This window comes from Thamnophis elegans, chromosome 2 (assembly GCF_009769535.1).
Source record: "Thamnophis elegans isolate rThaEle1 chromosome 2, rThaEle1.pri, whole genome shotgun sequence".
In the NCBI taxonomy this organism is placed as follows: Eukaryota; Metazoa; Chordata; class Lepidosauria; order Squamata; family Colubridae; genus Thamnophis; species Thamnophis elegans.
Window position 1 is genome coordinate 111,913,379 of NC_045542.1, and position 24,143 is coordinate 111,937,521.

A 24,143-nucleotide genomic window follows, 5' to 3' on the forward strand; every position below is an offset into this window, starting at 1 on the left:
GCTGGAGAATTGTGGGAGTTGAAGTCCCCAAGTCTTAAAGTTGCCAAGTTTGGGGACCCCTGCTCTATGGTGTAATTGTTGAAAAAGCCAGTTCTTGCATATCAAAGAAATGGCCTTGACTAAGAAGAAAAAAACATGTTTTCTTAAATTTAAACAGAAGGCTACAACTGCCATGCTAAAAATGCTTACAATAAAACATAAAAATTTGAGGCCACAGCGGAAGAAATTATTATTTTTAATTGTATGGAAAAATTGCATCCCAACAAATATCGTTACTTTTTCTGAAATTCAAGTAAGTAAAAATAGGCTTGTAATGTGCAGGTAAAAATTCTAAAGAACTCCCTCTTAACTCTGAGGGTTAGCAGAGTCTCTTGTGAAAAAAAGGGTTGATAACATTTTACACTGCAATATGGAGGGTATATTATTATATTATGCAAGAAGAAATCATGGGAGTGAAGGAGGCAGTTAAGGGGGGGGGATTACAAAGGTTAGCCACAAACCAGCATGATCAGGAACATTGTGGAAGATTCAAGAGAGGACCAGTTCTCAGACATTGTTGCTCTTATTTTTCTTGACTAATTTACTTCCATGAGCAGCAGAAAGAAGGGAGCAAAACAAGATGCTTTTCTAGACTATCACCTCTAGATTTTTTTCTTTCCTATCATCCAAGACTGAAGACTTCTTGTTAAAAAATGAGATGGAATGCAATTTTGAGTGGACAAAAGGCAGAAAAAAGTATGAGAGGTGACAAATATTTGACAAAAATAAATTCTTCCAATTCCTCGCCACCCTTTATGGGAGCTTTAGTAATACTGTAATAAAAGTTATTTGTAAAAGTTGTACCTTGGCACCCCAAAAAAGATACCAATGGATAAGAAGAAGCAGAATTCAGAATCAAAATAGAACTGGAAGGGACCTCGGAGGTCTTCTAGTCCAGCCCCCTGCTCAAGCAGGAGATCCTATACCATTTTAGACAAGGGAGTGTCCAGTCTCCTTGAAAACCTGCAGTGATGAAGCACCCACAACTTCTGAAGGCAAGCTGTTCCACTGGTCAATTGTCCTCACTGTTAAGAAGGTTCTCTTCAATTCCAGGTTGCTTCTTTCCTTGCTTAGTTTCCATCCATTGTTTCTTGTTCTGACTTCTGGTGCTTTGGAAAATAAATTGACCCCCTCCTCTTTGTGGCAGCCTCTCAAATACTGGAACGCTGCTATCATGTCCTTCTAATTCAAAATATATTAACTGGGCTGGTGTATCCAATTTCTTCTTGAATCACCATCCAAAAGGCTACAGGTTAATTCATAAACGCCCATATTGCGCTGCATATTGCATTGCCCCAGGGGAGAGGGGAAAAAAAACCCCAAACCCTAGTGACGCAACAATGTTTACTCTGGCCCCTTGGAGACAGCAGAAAGAGGAAAACCCCTGAGCTTATTGAAAGATGCAGATTGGGAGAACAGCAAAGGAAGGCAGTCTCCGTCTTCGGGATTTCCCATAGGGGTCAAGCCATCACTGCCTGGCAAGGAGTGTTACGCTTGACGTGGGCGAATTCCCCACTTTCCTTGCGAGAAAAAGGAAGGAGGGCGCCCACCACAGTCCCTCCCCGCCAGAGGTCAGACAAATTCGTTCAATAGCTAGGCAAAAAACCTCCCCTTTGGTCGCCACAGCAACGCCTCACCATCTGCAGCCGCGCCGAGCGGTTCCCTTTGCCTCTGGATTGGCGCTGCGAGTCAGGAGGGGAAACCCAGCGCTCGCCCCGCTCCCTTCCGCTCTCTCTGTTTTTCCCGGGCAGGATCGAGGGCGGCCGTGAGAACTGCGCTCCGGCTTAAGCACAAGAATTCTTAACACGCGCCTTGTTTTCGCTCCCCTGCGCGCCTTCGGCCGTCTCCTTCTGCACCGCGCCGCCGCAGTTACCGCAGCAACATGGGCTCGACCCCGGACAGCCACGAGATGAACGGGCTGACCACGGCAATGGGGAACGGGAATGGCAACGCCGGCGGCGACGCGACGCCTCCAGACGAGGTAAGAGGCTCTCTGGGCGGGCAGGCCAAGAAGACAAAAACCAATTCAGCAGTTACCGGGCAGCTGTTTCTGGGCGGGTAGCTGGGCGAAGGTGCCCCGGGGACATGGGGTTTGTCAGCCAGCGCCGCGGAGGCCTGTGTATCCGAAAGGCCTGTTTTCACTGGTAGGCAAGCGGGTAAAAATCTCCTCTTGCCGGGCGTTTTTTTTTGGGAGGGGGCCACCTCCGAAGGGCCGTTTCCCCCCTCTTCTTCCCGGCGCGGAGATTTCCCGTAAATCGCGTCTCGCTTTGGAATGCCTCCAGAGGCGAAGTTGGATCTCTATAGAAAGCGAAGGCGGCTTTCCGGCTGCTCGATTGGAAAAGATTTAATGGGCGATGGGTGGGGGCTGCTTGGCAAGAGGCTGCTTGTTTTCCCGTGCGTAGATGCCAATGGGCAGCCTTGTGGAAAGAAAGAAAAAAGGCGATGGAAGATTGCAGAACTGGGAAGACTTTCCACCAATTTACAGGAAGAGACAAACAAGTGGCCAGGCAACATATGGCTTTCAGGGAAGAAGAAGAATCACGATTGGATTATAATAAACTCACAGCCTTAGGCTAGGGAGAGATGGACTACTAGCAGTGGTGGATTAAGCCTCACTGGTGTCCTAAGCACTGACAAATCTTGGTGCCCCCCTCCTTTGTACATACTGTACAAATCTTCATTGCTTTTTTTTCTTTCTCAATTTTGTGATGCCCCCTTTAGCCCTGGTGCCCTAAAGAATTTACTTAGTCTGCTTAATGGTTAATACACCACTGACAACTAGACTGCATCAGCTGGAATCTGATTGGCCCGAAGTGATTTTCCAGGAATCTCTTAATATTTGGTCCTGTCAGGAGGTTTGGGGATCTCCTGGAAATAGGGAGCCGGTGAAATGGCTATAATGCACATAAGACTTTAAATGTGCTCTCCCGTGGTTTTGTTTATTTTTGTTTTTATTGGTTTTCAGCCTTTGTTTTTAATTGTTTTGTTTGAATTTTGTGCAATGGGCAGCTAGCTATACTTGAATAAATAAATGATAAATCTTCCTGTATTCTGCAATTTGAGAAAAAGTGATTACACTTCCACAGAATTTCATTCTGAAAAGTGTGTTCTAAACGTGTTCTAACCCCAATTGCTTCTTAACACGTAGAGAACTTAGTTCTTCATTTCCTTTATTTTGGAAGAAAATAATTATCTATCTATCTATCTATCTATCTATCTATCTATCTATCTATCTATCTCTATCTATCTATCTATCTATCTATCTATCTATCTATGTCTATCTATCTATCATCTATCTATCTATCTATCTATCTATCTATCTATCTATCTATCTATCTATCTATCTATCTATCTATCATCTATCATCTATATCTTGACTGACCAGGCAAAGTATTTTTTGTAATGCATGAATGTGTTAAGCAAGGAAGGGCCACAGTCACTCAAGGTTCTATGTTTTTTTTATTTTAACAAAATCATCCTGAACTAAGGAGTTACAGAGTGCGGGGGGGGGGGGATTGGGAAAGTGTCTGTGTGTGTGTATATATCTGCCTTCTGAGGAACTTCTTTAGAACTCTTTCAGCAGTTTTGTAGAAATCACATGGTTGAACTGAACTGGGTATCTTTTATGCTGGGGCTTACCATGGCACCATCCGGTCATCTGTTTTCAAAGCCAGGACTGAAATGGGTGGGGGAAAGAAGAGGTCTAAATGTCATGTCTATAAATATTGCTTTAGCTAGTCAGTCTGTGGGAACATTACCAATTTTCTATCACTTATCACATCAGTACAGCAAAAGGAAATTAGGGAGACAAAGATACAAACTTAGTGAAGTAAAATCCTTGAAGCTTTCCACCAAGCTTATAAAAACCAGACAGGGTTTTCTCTCATTTACTTTTCAGTTTGGAGATGGAAAGGAATTCTGTCCAAGCTTAAGTTTAGGAAAGGTGTGGGAAGAGCACTCCCCAGTGTAATTCTTTCAGAAACATCAAGAATGTATATGGATTGATAAATTAATTTACACACATGTGGATCTCTAAGTAGGTACAGAATGCAATCCAGTTTCTACAAAGAAACTGGCAACAGGTTCCCTCTAGACATTTTGAGATAATTCTCATGATCCCTTCTGTGTGGTTATGGTCTTTGGGGATAATAAATTGTAGCAGGGCCTTTTCTGGATTCTAAACCATTACTGTCCCTCCATTAAAAGGATGGCCTTCAGGGCAATGCAGAAGGGAGAAATATAAAAGCTAAACAGGAAAGTCGATATAGAAAGCTGTAAAATTACTGTATATTGCTATGTATATTCTGTGTTTTTTTTCTTCTTGTGTCTTCTATACTGTTTTTAAAGATTAAAACATTCAATAAAAATTATTTAAAAAAATAAAAGGATGTCCTTCAGAAAGCATGTTTCCAGATGGACTTTTTTTTGGGGGGGGATAGCAATAATCCCTTAAGTATGGGGAGATCAGAAATTCTTTGCTATTAACTTTTGTTGCTTCATAGACATTGTACGAGGAGAGCCATGTGTGAGAGAAACAGTGTGGTAAAAAGTTGGGACAAGTCTAATACAGTATCTTTTCCCATTAACTAATTTTAATAAAATGCATTAGTTGAAAAAAGTGCTACCAGATTCCTTCTTACTTTTTTGCTTTTCAATGAGGAGGGAAATTACTAACTGATGACAATCTCCAATTTCAATTGTTTTCTCTTGATTAATGAACAGGGATCTGCCATGTTATCCACAATGCCCCAATTTACACACACACATTAAAAAATTTAAAAGTCCAGTTACATGATATTAGTATACTTGCCTGAAATCTAATATGATCTACATTGAGAATGCCAACATATAATAGGATCTTCAAGTGAAAATGCTGAAATTTGATAATCTTACAAGTTTTAGGCTTTGATTTCTATGATTTCCATGCTATCTTCTTCGTTCATCAAGAAATTTTGTTTATTTCAGTTCAGATCCATGCCTCAAAATCAAACATTAAGTAATTTCCCTTTTGAAATGGAGGTAATCTGGAAGCACAGGTAGTTCTCGACTTACAACGGCAATGGAGCCTGGAATTGCTGTTGTAAGCTTTGATGATCATACTTTGACCCAATTTAATGACTGGGGACAGTTGTTAAGCAAATACCATGGTCATTAAGTGAACACGAGTTATTAAAGATTATTTTTCTTGACTTACAACCATTCATCTATTGACCATTTGAAAATAAAATGGCACCGAAAAAATGACTTACAACCAGTCCTCACACTTATGACCATTTCAGCATCTTTATGATCACATGATAAAAATTCAAGGGTGCTTGGCAAAGTCATGTATTTATAACAGTTGCAGCATCCTCCAGTTATGTGACCACCATTTGCCATCTTCCCACCTGGTTTTTAACAAGCAAAGTCAACAGAGAAAGCCAGATTTACTTAATGACCACCTGATTCACTTAACAACTGCAGTGATTTGCTTAACTGTGGCAAAAAAGGTCATAAAATCAGAGATAACTGACATAACAACTGTCTTGCTTGCAACAGAAATTCTGGTTCCAATTGTGGTCCTAAGTTGATGACAACCTGTAAGTTGACATGCTCATGATGTCATCAGGAGTCAAGTTTGACTTGATAAGACTTTACTAAAACATCAGTCGAACTGAATATTGTAGATAAATCAAAAATACATGTTTGTCTTATGTCAGAATTTAAATGGTTCCAAAACAAGAGTATAATTCAGGAATATATGAAATCAAGTGGATGTTACCTTGCAAGAAAAAAAATGATATTTGAATTGGATAATAGTTACAAGGATTCTACAAAAAGGTCTTCATGTCCATCATCTCTGAAGCAAATTCCTATTTCAGAAGAATATGACTTATTTCCTATATTCACACTATTTAGCTTGGGTTACTCACGAAGTATCAAACTCAAGCTGAGCGGTTATAGGTTATATTTCTTCAAACACCTTATTTACATCCTCATAGGTTAATTTATTCCTTATTCAGTACCAAATAGGAAATAGTTTCTCAGAGGTTGTCAAGAGATAGGACATGCCAGATGTGAGTATTTGAGCATTTGACAGAACTATGACATCTGTAAAAGTTTGTTTATGTACTGCTTTTTAAATAACTGTCTGCTTCTTAGTTTGATGATTTTGAGTCTCAGTGAATTACTGGTATGCCAGCCAGAAGTGAAATTAGAAAATGCACGTGTCATAGCATTAATCCTATGAATCAGATTCTTGTTTACTTTCTCCACTTGCCCAGCTGTTATTTCATGTTCAGGCATATTGTTCAGTGATATTGTAATAATTGGCAAGCCACTACAAGATTCTACAGATTGTTGGGACTGATGTCTCCTAATATCTTAAACAACATTTTTGAATTACCATTCCAACAAGGTAGTTTATCTTTTTAAAACTGAATTGCTTGTGTTGCATCATCTCTTTGCCTTGTGAATTCTTTAGAACAAATGGGTAAGTGGCAAAGATAGAAAAAGGAAAAAGGTCGTCTTCTCATCTGGTTTAGTGTTAAAGTAGTTAACCAACTACTTTAGCAGATTAACTGTATCGGCATTCTTTAATAAGAATATTTGCATCTAAGTATATTTTTTTCTGTTTTTGAAGAGTGTCCAGATGTATTGCCAATTAATTAACAACATATGTAAATATGCCAAGGAGCACCTTGTCTACCAAGAACTCCCACTGAATTTAAATTCCAAATGTATAAATAGTTCAATTGTCATGCTACATGCATTCAGTTCAATGTCTATGGGGCTGGTCTATTTTGCAGCTTTCTATTTTATTTCATGAAGCTTCAAAGGCCAAATTTGGAATTGGGGATTACCAGCCTTCTGGCAAAAGGAGGACATGTCTGGCAGGCTTAGTCTTAAAATCAAATATTGTCCAGCTGTTTCAGTAGGTAGGTTTTCTTCAGGAAAGTTAACAAGTTCTGATCTTTTGCCTCCTACTTGGTCTGGTAGATTCCTATGATTGAAAAGCCAGCCTTTCTAATATTGGAAAATGTAATTTCATATACCACATGTAGGTCTAAGTGCATTTTTTCAGTTTTTCACTGTAATTTGATGCCATGAAGGGTTAAATAGTTAGTATTTCCTCCTTTTTCTCCCCATTTATTCTCCTTTCCAATTGTCAATGTTTCCCTTTGCCTATTTAGACATCTGATAATCCTATCTAAAGGGTTTCTTCATTGTAATAAGTTTAACAGCTGGAAACAGTCTCAGTGAGAGGGATTCTTCATGGAATATACTGTATATTGTCATATAATTGTGGAACTGTCCTATTTCAGGATAAAATGACTTAGTCCAGGCATGAAAATTGTGCCACGGGGGGAAAAAAATCATACAATGGTGATGCGTCATCTGTGATGGAATGAATAATCCATTTTTGTGAAGGTTACTTTCGACTTCCTTTTTGTGATGAAGGAATTGTGTAGAAAAACTGTCAATTTGGCATTTTGTAGTTGAGGAGCTTCGATGTCCTCATGTCTTACAAAGCATATTCTGCAGAGAGGAAAACATTAAAGGACATTTTTTGCAGAGTAGAATTTGATTAAACATTTAATGGGTTTTTATGTAAATGAAAATGTCTGCCTAATATTTAGGTATGGTGTTGATAGTGTAATTCCTAACAACAGCCCTTTCTTGCTCTCATAGCATGTTAAAATATCTAGGTGAAAAGTAGATATAAATGGACTTAAATCCTGAGGACCAGTTAATTATGGCAATTAAACAACTTAGAATTCCCATTTAAATTACATTAGTGTACTTAAAGGGATTTTCATTTTGTTTGTCTAATATATTCCTTTGAGATAAGAACAAAGAAGGAACCAAAGAAGGAAATAAAATATATACAGGCCTAAATTCTACAAGATTCTGAAGCAAGCCAAAGGCCCCATTGAAAATATATATTAAAGCCATTTCACAGATTGTACTAAACCAGAATCAATGGCGCTAAATAGATGTGATCCTTTTTCGAAGAAGATGGGTGATGGTAGGTTGAGTCTTTCAGAGACTTAAATTTCACCCTTAAAAGCCCATTTTCAGTGTTGCCCTCAATATGGCAGACAAACCTACTAGAGTCTTCAAGGCAGTGTTACATAGTACTATAGTAGAATGAATCCAAAGAAAGTGCTTGGTGGAATATACGAATCCTCTTTCAATGCCCTTGCTTTGAGTTAAACAAAGTTTCTTTCATAAAAGACCAATATTTCATTTTATGGCTCTTATTCAGTGGCACACAGTCATTTTCATCTTAACCTACAAAGTTACTATTCATACACGCTAGACCTGAGTTGTTGCAGAGACCTGTAGTCTAGGGGAAAAAGCATGAAATGATGCTTTTAATATTAAAAGGTCAGTATTTACATTAGCAATAGGCTCAATGATGAAATTTCTCACTGTGGTTTAACACTTAAACTCCACCTAAAATATTAAATAAACAAACCCTTTTCTCACTGTTGCTCTTTTCTACACCTAATGGATTTTCTGATAAATATATTGAAAAAATATTACATGGGTTTTTTTCTGAAATGCTGGAAAGTTGTGGAAGTTGGGGGAATACTCCCTTGAAGCAATATCCTGTGCAATTCTAAATATGTGTCTTAAATAGGGAAACTATATTCTGCCTAAGTTTTAAAACTTATCTTGATTGCAAAAGCAGTCTTGTGAATACTTACACATATTTCTGGTGCATCATTCCAATAATTGCATTTATTGCATTAAATTTTGAATGGTAAAATGCTAATTTTTTGAGTTCAACATGATTTTAATTCTGACCTCATAAAGTAATGTTTGATGGAAACAAGCCTGATACCAATTAGAACTGTGCCTTCTTACAATAGACTTTATCATAATGACACTTGTGAAAGTTTAGGAGTAAAATATGGCAAATGCGGTAAATAATAGGTATACTTTGAAGGGCAATAAAATAGTTATATAAAGCTACTGTTTCAAAAATGTTGCTAGTGAATAAGCTGTAAAATCCCCCAAAGAGAAAGTGAGTTTAACAGAATAATAGAATGACAGAGTTGGGAGGTCATTGAGTCTAAGCGCTTGCTCATGATTCAGGATTCAACTGGGAATGTTAACAGAGAATGCCAAATTGTAGTGCAGAAAAATGTATTGGAGGAAAAGGGAGAATCCAGTCATGATATATACTCTCATTTCATTGAAAAGATCTCTACATCTTTTCTTGCTGCCTCATCAGGCGTATAAAAAACAGAACCTTGCAAAGATCTGGATTCAAAAAGCTAAATGTGATTTAGAATGCATATGGGGGAACACATATCAACTGTGGGAACTTGTTGAAGCAGATTTGTCTTTTTCTGTACTAACAAGGTTGTCATGCACAACTGCCAAGAAACCCTGGAAAAATATGTGTAGCAGTTTGCCCTTCAAATCTGGTTCTCTGCAAACTCTTACTCAATACAGAATAATAGAATTGTAAGGGACCTTGGAGGTCTTCCAGTGCAACCCCTGCTAACCCCTGCTATTAATAATTACAAGGGCTGTACAAATGACAAACCAAGAGAGCATCCTGAATAATTTTCCTATGTTGGAGACTTTGTTAAAGCTTTGAAAATTTTTGTGAGAAAGGACAAACAAAAAAATAAAAAGAAATCAAATTCTAGGGCATATGAAGGGACCAAAAATCAAGATTGTTAAAAGTAAAAAAAAGAAAAAAGAAGAAGAAATATAAACTTGGTTTATTTGATCAAGGTTAAAATAGATATGCTGTTATTTCTGGTAACCGTTAATGGGCTTTTGTTGACATCAGAACTATTTTTCTTTTTTTCATTTTCATTTCTTGATTTAAAAATAAATTTACTATTAAAAAGACAATATTCTAAGCGTATATAGAGGAATTACATAGCAAAAGGTCACTTTGAAAAGAAAAATGCCAAAAGAAATGAAAAAGAAAAGTAATATTTTCTTGAGTGCAGAGGTCAGGCTTAACCCAGCTTCAGTAAGTGCCAATAGTCCTCAGCCATCCTCTGAGGCTCCAAGTGTTTTGGGTAGCAACCTGCACATTTATCTTAATGACCAAAACAAGTAGGGCCAGGATTGTGGTCATTAAGTGAAACAATCATGTGGGTGCTTCACTTAATGATCCCAATGACTTATGGCTGTATATCCAGGCTCAATTGTGGCCTGTAAGTCAAGGACTATCTTTATCTGCCACCATTTGTTCTTTCGGACAATTGCACATGCTGGTAATACCTTATTCTTGCACGTTTTACTCTTAGTGCTATTTGGTGCTAGTATGCTGGATTAATCCTTTATTTTCATAGCTCTTATCAGTTACAAATAGAATACATCGGAAACAAGATTCCTGACAAAAGGATATTACAACATGCCTGTTTCCTCTATTTGACTGTGGGAAAAGAACAGAATTAAGATGGGGATTTTTTCCCCCCACTCATTAATATTGCTGCTGCACTACATTGCTAACATTTCAATTATTTCACTGTTTTTTATACCATGTAACTAACTCTCAAGCAGATTTACTATATAAACATGTGGAGCAATTTGTAGCTTACATGGAAAATAAATATGGAAGAAAGTGTCACATGGGGGAAAGGTCATTTCAGCAACTAGTTATCCTCAAAACAGTACCACAAAAAACATTAGCTGGGCATCCAGTATTTTTTTTTCTTTTCAAATGAGACCTGCTATTTAAATATTTGATTTGATGCTCTTGTCACAAAGGTGCTTTTTAAAGAGACAACTGGATTTTCTGGTTTTTCTTTGAAGATGTTTCGCTTTTCATCCAAGAAGCTGCTTCGGCTCTGAGCAGAAGAAGCTTTTTGGATGAGAAGTGAAATGTTTTTTTTTAAAAAAAAGAAATAGCAATAGCAATAGCAGTTAGACTTATATACCGCTTCATAGGGCTTTCAGCCCTCTCTAAGCGGTTTACAGAGTCAGCATATTGCCCCCAACAATCCGGGTCCTCATTTTACCCACCTCGGAAGGATGGAAGGCTGAGTCAACCTTTGAGCCGGTGAGATTTGAACCGCCGAACTGCAGAACTGCAGTCAGCTGAAGTAGCCTGCAGTGCTGCATTTAACCACTGCGCCACCTCGGCTCTTCAGAAAGTCCTGTTTGCCTTTTGAAAAAGCACTTTTGGGACAACCATGCCCTGGATGACTGAAAATCTCAATAGACATTTGATGCTCTTGTGTAACTTTTCTATCCTTGTAAAATGATTAATTTAGTAAAGTGAATCTGTAAAAATTCTTTTTAAACTGATGTAAGTGAGGAAACTTGGAAACATGTTTGTCTCCATAGGAAGTGCTTTTTGGCCCGGCTTTTTGTGTATTTAGTAATATGCTATTGCTAAATCTTAATGTTTACTGGCTAAACCATAACCTATGTTGTTCAAGAGAATGATCAGAAATATATTCTGATTTTACATATTTTTTAAAAACTGTTTAGAAAAGAAGTATATTCCCCCCCTCCCAGTAACAAACTAGAGAAAAAGAAAAAAAATGCTAAAGCATGGGCACTTAAACTGTTTCCTGTCAATTCCCGAACATATGTCATGTTTAGACTCAGTTATATTCCTGCTGTTAATGCTACATGTTTTTTCTCCTCTCTTCTTCCATTTGAATATATTTTTAATGAGAATGTTTAAGACAGGAGTACTCAACATTTCTGGCTCCGGAGACCGGGGGGCGGGGGGGAGGAGCGCATGCACAAATGAAGTTTCACACACCCACAGCTTGCGTGGCCCAGTTCCAGATAGACTGAGGAGGACTGGTACACACCTGTGGGCCGGGAGTTGGGGACCCCTGTTTTAAGATATTGCAATATAATGTGCAGTGGCCAATGCTATATCTCCTTAATCTGAACTGTTCCCTTTTTACTTTCAGCCCCTGTGGAAAGTTCTTACAATTTCAAACAAACATTTAACTAATTTGAAAGAGTTATTAATTTCCCTACCCCTATCATGTTTAGAGTGCTATCTGAATCCTTGCTGATAAATTCCTTTGAAATATTTTTTTGCCTTTCAGGGTCGAAGACAGTGGCTTCGGACAAATAGACAAATTAACATGAACCATTATGCCAATAAGAAGAGTGCAGCCGAAAGCATGTTGGATATTGCTTTGCTCATGGCCAACGCATCCCAGCTGAAAGCGGTGATGGAGCAAGGACCCTCTTTCGGATTCTATGCTCCCCTGATCACTCTCATCAGCATCTCACTCGCACTTCAGATTGCAGTTGGCGTGCTCCTAATATTCCTTGGTATGTATGGCAACCTAAATCATTGCTTATTTTGTGCCACATCATAACTGCTTAGGCACTGTTTCCATTTTAATAGCAAATTTTTTAAAAAAGTGTTTTATAGCCAACTCCCTTTTTACACCCTCAGATTTAAAAATAAACCTTTTTATTAGACTTTTTTAGATGTTACTTTCCATGTGGATATAACTGTGGAGGTTATTTATTTAGCGTATGGGAAATATATACATGCTAGACACAATGTAGTCCTGACAGCTTAGATTGCTAGTTCTATGGAGATTCTCAGTCATCCAGGTCATGGTTGTTCCCAAAGGTGCTTTTCCAAGAAGCAACAGGACTTGTTTTTTCTTTGAAGACGTTTCCCTTCTCATCCAAGAACCTTCTTCAGGATGAAAAATGAAACGTCTTCAAAGAAAAACAAGAAAGTACAGTTGCCTCTTGAAATAAATTGCTAAATCATCTCATTCGGCGTTTGCGCGCTCATCCTTAGTGTACCGCAAGGGGCAAACTAGTTTTACACTGATTAGTTAGTGGCACTCAGCTTGCTGGTTCTTCCAAGCTCTTCTGCTGGTCATGCCTTGCCTCATGTGGTACCTTCTGTTTGGCCAGGGCCAGTTTCCACTCTCTGCACACATGAATACTAGTTTTTTTCCCCATCACTATGGAGGTGAAGTGTAGGGACATGTATTTCACATTGTTTCATTCTTAATTCCCAAAGAGCTAAAAGGAAGAGTGTCATGCCTGCCCCATAATGTCAACAAAATATTTTTTTAAAAAAACTCCTTCAGTGGTTACCAAGAACAAGCATGCTACAATATTATAAGATCTTGTCTCATGGGCCACTCAACCTCCTGTCTCCCATGTTCTGAAGCTCATCCAAGCCTTCATCAATTTGCCAAAGGCTGGTAGGATCTTGATCACGCTAATCTCTAGGATATGGTAATCCTTTTCAAAAGAATAACACATTTGAGAGTTGTAGTGTACTGCTTATTTCTAGTATGTAGGAGGAGGAATAAGTAGATTCTTACATAAAGACGTATTGTATATATATAGTCTTCATAATTATGTAATTCTGTGAAATCATTTGGTATGAGTAATCATCCACTAATAATACATAAGTACATAAAGGCCTTGTTTCAAAGATTTTTTTGCATTGTGAACAATGAATTTCATAATCTTTAACTTTCAGGAAAATAATACATTTCTCATCGGAGAGAAAAGATCTCCCAATATTTTCTCAGATTTCTTGTAGGATTTGTCATCCCCATTTTCAGAGTTCAGTATGAACATTTGAATATGCTGGCATTGTAAACTTCTCAGAAAGTACTGTTAAATACTATGGAGAAGTATATAAGTCTAGGTGCTATTGTTATTGTTATTGTTATTCAAAGTAGCAATCTGAACAGAGTGCAGAGTGACATTTTAACTTTTATTTGTATAGTGTCCCATATGATGGAATTATTAATTAAAAATGATAGTAGGCCCTCCTACTATAAGAGGGAGAGCCAAAAACAGTAACCAACATTTTAGAAACTTAAAAGACTTATGACAGCTATAGGGACTACATCAAGAACATAAGTTTTTCCTTCCAAGTCAGTGTTAATAGTTTGAATAGCAATAATAGCACCTAGGCTTATATACCTCTTCATAGTACATTACAGCACTTTCTGAGCAGTTTACACTGTCAGCGTATTGCCCCCAATAATTTGGATTTTACTGACCTCAGAAGAATGGAAGGCTGAGTCAATCTCAAGCCTATCAGGATCAAACTCCATACTGTGGGCAGAGTTAGTTTGCAATATTGCATTCTAAGCACTGCACCACCAAGACTTGAATGAAAGAGAATTATTCCTTGTCAGGCCAACACAGATGAGATGCTGTTTTAGAGCTATTACTAAGGAATATTTGCAGGTCTCTTGACCCATACTAAAACACAGCTCTTTCTACCCTCCAATAGTAGAGATAATTGGTCTTGGAGCATTCTGTGGCAGGTGAAAAGCGAACCCCAGAACAGAACTCTCTATTCAAGGGTAAACATTTTTCCGCATTTAGTCAAATTCCTTAGGTGGTCAAACGGGGACTGGAATTGTAATATAATCATCAGCTATATGGAATTGGAGGCTAAAACATAACCTGTTTTTTTTTTTCAGGGATCATAGATTATCATTCATTTGCTCTGGGAAATTATACATTTGGTACAAGATTATAGATATTTACTTTTGTGTCCAAGAAGTAATTTTTAGCTTAGGAATTGCATAGAAACCTAAGAATAACATTTTTAACCCAATGTATAAACTGAATTATACTTGTCTTCTACCAGAAAATTGTAACAAGTATTTTAGGTACACTGTCATTTTCTACACGCATACATAGTTTTCTTTGCGGGTATATATTAAATAGTATTGTATTAGGAAATGAAAAGTAGTCATCCAGTGCTGGAAGCAGGCAGTAATAAAGATATAGTTTATATGCCAATAGTTTGTAGTGACATAACTCAAGAACCTGTGCAAAATATATTGCTGAATCAGTCTAAAGGCCTTTCAGATTCAGCAATCTTTTTCCATATGAGCTAACCAGATACTAATGAGAGACCACCAGAAAAGTATAAAGGTGATTGTCCTCCCCAACTCATACTTTTCAAACTCTGTGTCTTATATTGAAGGAAAATCTATGTCAGACCTGAAAGCCATCTTTTATCTTTGGGACTTCAGGCCTGCCACACTTTCTACTGTTGGAAAATGGGAGAGAGGGATTGTACAGAGCATGGGTGATAAATAGCCAAAATAACATGCTTTCTCTGAAAGTCAATGCCATTTTGTCCTGCAGCTGTGATGTGGTGACTGAGAGGCATCTCCAGTATGGATGGTGCCTGATTGGATCCTGTGATAGACATGTGGGTGTGGGGCAGTGTTTTGAACTTTCTTTTGGTGGTGAAAACCTGGAAGCTTTCAGATTCGGGTTTTCCCAGATGTGCCAATATGACATTTCTAATAAAATGGAACTTTGAGGAACCTCAAGCCTTGGAGTCTTCTTTCGTTAGGGGTGTTACTTGGAATCCTGACAATCTAGACATCAGTTACTGGAAGATTTATTTTTTTCATTAATCTCATACATATTTTCATAAACACGTATTTTCTCTTTCACTGACTTTTTTAGATCTTGAGTCCCATCAGGTTCAAATTTCAGGCTTTGGGCAGAGCTAGCCTACAATACTACACTTATACTTGTGCCACCAGATTAGATGATGAAACTTCTGTCAAAATAAAATAAAAGACCAGGAACACTTTAAAAGTTGATATTATACTGGCCAGTTACCTAGTAAATAAAGTGATATATTTCTACTATGCTATAGAAAATAGTCTTACCTCATCTCATTTGCCCTTTCTTAAACCCTTTAGGCATTGCCTTTTCAGCATAAATGAACGTGTGTTATTCTGGCTCCGAGTAACCTCAATATATCTTTGAAAGAAAGCTCTTTGGTCTTATTCTTTCCATTTCTTTTTTGCCAACCTTCTCTTTATTTAAACATTTCACTTTCAGAATAAAATGTGACTGTTTTAAACTTTATAGATCAAATAGCACTGTGATTAGTTTCCAGTTGGTTGAACGATACTCACATTTTATCTAAAATCTTGTGCACCAGTTCAGTTAGAATCTAAAGTTGCCTTCCTATCGATCAGTTCTATTACCATTTACACTATGTGAGATGTCAAGTATTTTAAAAGATAAAGATAATTAAAATTAACCGTCCTTTGCCTGCCTTATAGATTTCATTCTCCACTATGTAATTATCTTCATACTTTTTATCATTATATCCCACTATTTGGGTTGTTGTTGTTGTTATTTTGTGGTCTAATATTGTCACAGAAGGTGTCTCAGTAGTTATCTAGTCCAATTTCTTGCTTGGTGCATCAACTACAATAATTGTATGTGGAAATATTATCCTCTGGAGGTTTCTAGCTTGTTAGTTCCTGTGCCTTCTTTGATGTAGACAGCGTTAAATTCCCTCATTGTCACAAATAACTCCATTTAGATATGAACGCAGTCTCTGTGGGAATGTTTTCTGTGCCACATATCCACACTTAGACATCAAAAGAGTGTTTTTGGAGGACATGGCTGCTTTAATTCTTACAAGAAATATTCTATATCTATACTAATGCATTCTGTGAAACATGAATTTTGAACACTTTATAAATATCCAGAAGACGGGCTGTGAAGGGATGAAACATTTGTGCCCTAACAGGGTCTCAGTGGTGACAGATTCCTGGTACCAAGGCAGGTTGAGCATAGGAGATAGATACAATTGACAGCGATAGGAATAAAATATGAATGATGTTTCTTGCATTGATTGTTCTGCATGTTGAGATATACAGTGGTAGCTTTTTCTTTTGCTTTTTTTTCTTGGTTACTTTGTTTAGAGGACACTGCCTTGTAAATTGTAGGGTAAAAAGGGAGGAAGGAAGCTGTCAGCTTCACTACCAGAATGTTTTTTTTCTGCCTCTTGTTCCTCCGTCCACAGTTTCTTCCTTTGATCATGTTCTAAGTCCATGTTTCTGCAGTTTGATTATATGTTTTCCCCTCTATTTTCTTCTGCCTTTTAGATTGTGAGGGCTGGGAACAGTGTATACCTCTCAACTTCCCTATTTTACAGGCTGAGAGAAAATCAGAGGAGGACAGGAACTGATCTTCTTTGCTGTCTTCATGAGATCAAATGAACTTTAGCCCACTTGAAAATGTCACAACTTCTTTCCCAGATTAATGTTTAAAGAAAAACACTGGACAGCACAAATGAAAAATTTACCATTCAAGTCGAGAATGTGTGGAAAGTTTCCTCTTGGATGCACTATAAATCAGGAGGGGTGTGTGTGTGGTGTGTGTGTGTTTGTGTGTGTGTGTGTGTGTGTGTGTGTAACATTTAGAAGGGCAGCTGTGCCAGTGATATAAAAGACCTGCCCCCTTTTTATGTGCATTGTGAGAGATGTAAAAATAAGGGATAGAATATTATCATTAACCTGATTTTTTTTAAAAATTCCCCCTAGTTCCCCTGCTATAGATTTTATCAGCAGAAAATCCTATATTAATTTCAAGAGCTTTATTTTTGAGTTGAAGGGGGGGGGGAAATGAATAGTTTAGCCTACATAAAATGAGAGGAAATGCTCTAATAAAAAACTTAACATTTCCCCATATATAAGAACAGTTTCAAGTTCAGTTTTATATCGCATATTTGTTATTCCCTCTGAAAGCTTAGAACTCAGATTTGTTCATACTGAAACTTGCATTTAAAAAATAATAATCCACGTTTCCATTACTATGGTGAAATAGCTACATGTCAGCTCTAAAACCGGATGAGTCGCTTGATTTGAAAGCCTCTTACTGCCACTGGTGGATATTCCTTTCCAAAGAATTCCCCCAAAGCCTGGGAAAATACCTGAATGTGTTAATCTAACTGTAGTGCTGGCTCCTGGAAAATGCATTGTGTAAGAGTGGTGATTCTTTTATGCTTACGCTTCTGAATTTCATGAAGCTCACTTCCACTTTTTAGTTCTTTTGGTTTCATGCAGGAAGAAAGTGTCACAACTAGGAAACACAGCGCAAGGTATGAACAGAATTCATCCTTTACCCTCAAAGTGGCCCTATTTTCAAATGCACTTTTGACCCTCAGGGTTAGCTGGGAAGTCTTTTGCTTAATGGAACAAAGAAAAGAAATCCCCTGCTTGCGCTAGAACTAGATTAATTATAAACTGTAAATGTTATTTTTAAAAATCAAATACATTTTAATAAGTAACCAAATTAAAACGTGGAATATTCATTCAATAGAGGCAGAAATTCTCAACATACTATTATAGGAATAATATTAACAACAAAGTGTGGCATATTATAACAGCATAGCAAACCGTCAAAAGAGGAGGGGAAATAAAACACTCTTCAGAGGGAGGGAAACCTAGACATTGTCTAGTGAAGTGGCTCTGAAAGTCTGCATAATCCTGGGATTTGTGATTCACATCTGAAGGGGGAAAGTTGCTTGGGGTGGGTTTAGTGGGGGGGGCACTCATTGTACCTGTTGGCACCTTTTAAGCTGCACTGTTTTCTGGGTTTGCTCCATGGCAGGACAGTCCTGGGAAAATACAGTTGAGTAAAGGAGTTGATGAGTGGGACACGGTGGTTCAGTGGCTAAGATGCTGATCTTGTTGATCAGAAAGGTCAGCAGTTTGTCGGTTCAAATCCCTAGCACCGCGTAACAGAGTGAGCTCCCGTTACTTGTCCCAGCTTCGTCCAACCTAGCAGTTTGAAAGCATGTAAAAGTACAAGTAGAAAAACAATAGGGACCACCTTTGGTGGGAAGGTAACAGCATTCTGTGCGCCTTAGGCATTTAGTCATACCGGCTACATTACCACGGAAACGTCTTCAGACAGTGCTGACTCTTTGGCTTTGAAACGGAGATGAGCACCGCCCCCTAGAGTCAGGAATTACTAGCACATATGTGCAAGGGGAGCCTTTACCTTCATCTTTAAAGGAGTTGATGATAGTAGAGCCTGGCAGATTGTTTCCTTGACTATCCACAAAGAAGTTCACTTCTGAAACCAGAAAATAAGTGGAGGGAGGTTTGGTCCTTTAAAACAAATCAATTTATTTCAGGGTTGTCAGCAGTATATATGGCCAAAGAATTGAAGATGTTGGCCTGGAGGGTGTGATTGATTTGTTCTTTAAGTGTATATTGCATGCAGACATCCTGGCATCTTTTCTTCATCCTTCTTTGAATAAGTCTGAGTAGGAAGGAGTGAAAAGGAAGTGTTGGATTAGAGGACTGCCAAAGAGTTTTCCACTTCTGGACAGGAAAATAATAATAGACTGAATAAGTATTCATATATGTAATACTCAGGGTTCGGTTCTGGCAGGCACTACTGCTGGTTTGCTCATGAATACATGTATGCACATTGCAATAAAAATTGTTCTGTACATGCACAGCAGCCAAAAACAAGATGGTGGTGCCCATGGCGCCACCTGGAGAACTGGTTCGGGGACATGGCAAGCCTGGGTCGCTGCCAGTTTCAGCGACCCAGGCCGCCAAATGACTACCAGTTCAGCCAAACTGGTAGGAACCCACCACTGGTAATATTGTTTTTCAATTGTGTAAAGATATTGTTCTGATTGATAAATGCAGTTCACTTAATGATGTTTCTTATGGCTACTGAATTCAGTGTTTCTTGTATTTTATTTCAATCAGCAGGTTGATTGAAAAATAACGATTACCATGTGATAATAATAATAGCAATAACAGTAGACTTATATACCGCTTCATAGGGCTTTCAGCCCTCTCTAAGCGGTTTACAGAGTCAGCATATTGCCCCCAACAACAATCCGGGTCCTCATTTTACCCACCTCGGAAGGATGGAAGGCTGAGTCAACCCTGAGCCGGTGAGATTTGAACCACTGAACTGCTGATCTAGCAGTCAGCCTGCAGTGCTGCATTTAACCACCGCGCCACCTTGGCTCATAATAGTATACCATAGTCTGATAATAGTATACCATAGTCTACCATATACCAAGTATATCTATTACTATGTGGAAATCCCCCTTTTTTTAGGTTAAAAAGGATCCTCATGCTCATATAATAATTTTTTGCACGTCTTTTTAATTAAAAATTTCTTTGGCATGCAATTTTGAAATGTTAATTCCTCACACTGACTTCTTCATTTCCAAAAGTAATTGCTCATTAGTGAGAATATAATCTCTGTCACTGTTCTTTCCTTCTAGTTAAATATGACCTTAATAATCCTGCAAAACATGCCAGGCTGGACTTTCTCAATAACCTTGCCACTGGACTGGTGTTTGTTATAGTAGTTGTCAATATATTTATCACTGCTTTTGGAGTTCAGAAGCCGTCTATCCCAGAACAGAAAGCATAGAAAGGTAAGCTCCAGTTTAAAGTATCCTAAAACAGTAGTGGCTTTAATCTGAAAAAAGTCTGTTCTTGTAGAGCAGTGGTTCTCAACTTGTGGGTCGTGACCCCTTTGGGGGTTGAATGAACTTTTCACAGGGGTCGCTAAGACCATCGGACCTCTAAACTTTAAAGTCCACCTCGGGTTCCTCGAAACCCCCCGCAGATGGGCTCCGGAGTCATCACCAGCCACGCAGAGTGTCGCCACAGCTCCACGGCATAGAAAACAGAGGTGCATGTGCACGTCCCATACAATTACCCCCTCAGAGACTTCATAATGGCAGAAAAGTGTTCTCACTCTGGCAAAGCGCTGCCTTGTCTTTCACAGCCACCTCGTTTCCAGTTGGGGGGGAAATCCTCTGCATGGATCCCCCCAATTGGAAACGAGGCAGCTGTGAAAGATGTGTGGGGTCCGAAGCCCATCCGTGCTGCCGAAGACGGACAATGTATGAGGTACCCGCGGTGCTGGGAGCCGGGCTGCGCATGGAGGAGCCGGTGGCTGGGGCATCTGAAGCAGTGCCAGCCAGCATGTCCCGCGAGAAGAGCCCCAGAGGCAAGGGGGCAGCGCCGCACCCTCCTCCGCCATGCCCATCGCCCAGCAATGCGCTGCCGCTTCATCAGGCGGGCCGGGCAGGGGGCGGGCATGGCCTCATTTCCAATTGGGAGGGGAGAAATCCTCTGCATGGATCCCCCAATTGGAAACGAGATGGCTGTGAAAGATGTGTGGGGTCCAGAGCCCATCCGCGGGGAGAGGGGTCCCCCTCATGTTCCACGTCTTCCCGGATGGGCTCCAGAGTCATCCCCAGCCATGAAGAGTCTCGCTGTGCTCCACACTATTGAAAACATAGGTGCCTGGCATGCGCACACCCTGTAAATTACAGCCTCGTAGAATTTCTCCCAGGGAAAAACGCCGCTGCCAGATACTTTTAACCTGTGATTAAAGGTGACCACAGTATATGTGTCTGTGTGTGTGAGTGAGAGAGAGAGACAGACAGACACACGGATGCACACACACACACACACTGACAGAGATGGGGGAGGGAGGGGAGAGACAGAGAGACACACAGACAGACAGAGAGAGGCACAGAGAGAGACGGACAGACAGAGAGAGACATACAGAGAGAGTGAATGAGACACATACCCACACACACACTGACAGATGTGGGAGGGAGGGAGGGAGGGAGGGAGGGTGAGACAGACAGACAGAGAGACACACACAGAGAGAATGAGAGACAGACACACATACACAGAGTGACAGAGATGGGGAGGGAGGAAGGGAGGGAGAAACAGACAGAGAGAGACACACACAGAGTGAATGATGATGCATTACTCTCCTTTGAAACTCCTCTTCATGAAGATCAGAAATTTTTCCTCTTCATGTTCAGTAAACTATTTTTCCATTTTTAATTAATTATACTTAATTTAATTGCACATGGTAAAACCGTGGGACAACTACAGTTAGTCAATATTTCAGAAAGTACATCTTTCTGTTTATGTCTAGCCAAATATTAAGATACACAGAAAATACTTTTTATGTTCCATGTGAAAATAAAAGGGAAACAGCCTTTTTGGTTATGGCAGAGTGATTATAGAAGCTATCGCACCGGGACACTGAGTTGGTACTTAACATTGATCTTATTTCAGAAGATCTCCAGGGTTCCTTCCAACTATGTTATTCTGTCTCTGCTTTTTAATCTCAATTTTAAATGAGTTTTGATGGATAAGTAGGTAGATTGATAGCATTAACAAATAAGCTGGAATCAACTGAAATTGGCTAATTTCCCCAGACCACAGCTAATGCAAATCATTGTTTGTTCAATAGTTTGTTGAAGATTTGTTCATGGTTCAATGGTTTGTTCAGATTTGTTCAAATCTCAGTTGGTTGAAAATGAATGCAAAGTTTCTTATCTCCATTAGACTTGATGTGTAGATAAGAAGGAAGTTTATGAACCCAAAGCTTACTCATGCTAACTTTCTAGCATTATATTGAAAATGCAGTCATAATATAGAATCAGTTGGGAGAAATAGTTTAGGCCACCAAGTGCCACATTGCTCATGAGATAGAAAAAGGGTGGAATATGAAAAATAATCAGCATCAAACGCTCTTATGGACACCTCCATTATTTTCCATGACATTTTTCCCCCTTATGAATACTGATCGGTTCAGTTCATTTTTGCTTCAAAGACCCAAACAATTAAGCTTAAAGCCATGCATTTCTATCAAACAGTGATTCTTATAATTAAGTATGTACAAGGCAACTATTGTTGTAGATTTATTTTATGTCATTTTCCCTATAGAAATTGGTCTGAATATTCTGTGATGAAATGGGGAAAAGGAATTAAAGGGGCTACTTTAAATGAAAATAAGCAAACTGAATTTGGTCCTTTTAACTGGTTTTTCATTTTTCATTTTTTTCCTCCCAGAGGCCAACATTCTTTAAAATTCTGAAGACAGTATCTGTATTTTGTGCCAGTTTCGCTTGGATGAAGAAACTCAACAAGGATGTCTTTCTATGAGTTGGATTATTTATCAGAAAGGCCATTTTATATATGTTCTTGATCTTATAAAAATGATGGGCTGCCATTTGGAGGAAAACTGATTTTTATTTGTAGCGTAAAGAGTTGCAACCAAAGATGCTTGCACTGAACTTTCCACATAAACCTAATAGTATTGCTTCAGGAAAAACCACAGTGTAAATCCCGGAGACTTTCTTATGACCATTGAAACTCAGTCCTCATGCCTTCACAGAAATGCTGAACCAAGAATGAGAGCATCTATATATGAAAGCATGGACTTTGCATAGGTAGTGAAAGACCCATGTGCATTTCAGCATTAAACAGTAATTTTGTCTACAAAACTTTCAAATCTCAATGAATTATGTAGATATAAAACCCAAATTGTTCATTATTTATATAATTTCGTATGAATAATTATATCTGGTAGGGTGCAATGGATAAGAAGAAAATGAATGCAATCAATGCAGAAAGTGATGGTAATTTTGGGACAAACAAATTTTTTTTGGTCAAAGACCACTTCCCTTTAACTAATGGTCACTGATAGTCATTCAAATTGTTCCAAAGATATTATATATATATATATATATATATATATATATATATATATATATATATATATATATATATATATATATATATATATATATTTATTACAATTTTGTATTATTTCATTGATACTCTCATCTGCTTAGAACAACTGTGATGTGTGAAGCCACGCCTTATGGTTTGTAAACCATGGTTTATGGCTGAGAACGTTTTGCGAACCCAGCCGTTATTCAATAGATTATGGTTAAGTCAACTATAGTCTAGCATGATGCATGAACTTACTGTGTGAAGCACATCACAACTTTGTATAAAGGCCTTATAATATAGATCAGGGGTGTCAAACTGAAGGGCAGGGACTCAGATCCGGCCCACAGGGTGCTTAGATCTGGTCCGTGGTGCCACCCTCGAAACAGCAAAGGACCAGACTGCAGTGTTGTGCCAGTGAAAACAGAAAACAGCCGTTTTTGCTGGCAGAGGGTTGCAGGAAGCCAAGACAGCCGAAAACAGACCTTGGGAGCCTGTTTTTGCTGGCAGAATGCTTGGGCCAGTAATGTCGAGCTGGCCACCTCCACCCTGGCCCCCTGAGGTCAAACACAACCCTAATGCATCCCTCAAAGAAATCAAATTTGACACCCCCGATATAGTTTTGTTTATTTGTTGCCTCTGGAATTACTGTTTATTATAGCTTTTGATCAATTGTTTAAGAGAGTTTATCTTTATATAGTACTTGATCAGAACAATTTGCTTGCCTGACTAAAACAGAGCAAAACTCCGAGCTGCATTCCAAAATGTAATTTCCCACAATTGCTAGGGGGTTGGGGTTTTTTGTATGTGTATGTGTTT

General features: G+C 38.7%; 1 protein-coding gene across 1 annotated transcript; it reads left to right on the top strand.

Moving 5' to 3' along the window:
• Positions 1 to 1,213: 1,213 nt before the first annotated feature.
• NINJ1 (ninjurin 1) lies at positions 1,214 to 23,190 on the top strand. Its single transcript, XM_032211026.1, has 4 exons — positions 1,214 to 2,020; positions 12,069 to 12,300; positions 20,054 to 20,209; positions 22,662 to 23,190. The coding sequence occupies exons 1-3, from the start codon at positions 1,922 to 1,924 to the stop codon at positions 20,203 to 20,205; spliced, it is 483 nt and encodes a 160-aa protein (XP_032066917.1). The 5' UTR covers positions 1,214 to 1,921; the 3' UTR covers positions 20,206 to 20,209; positions 22,662 to 23,190.
• Positions 23,191 to 24,143: the final 953 nt, after the last annotated feature.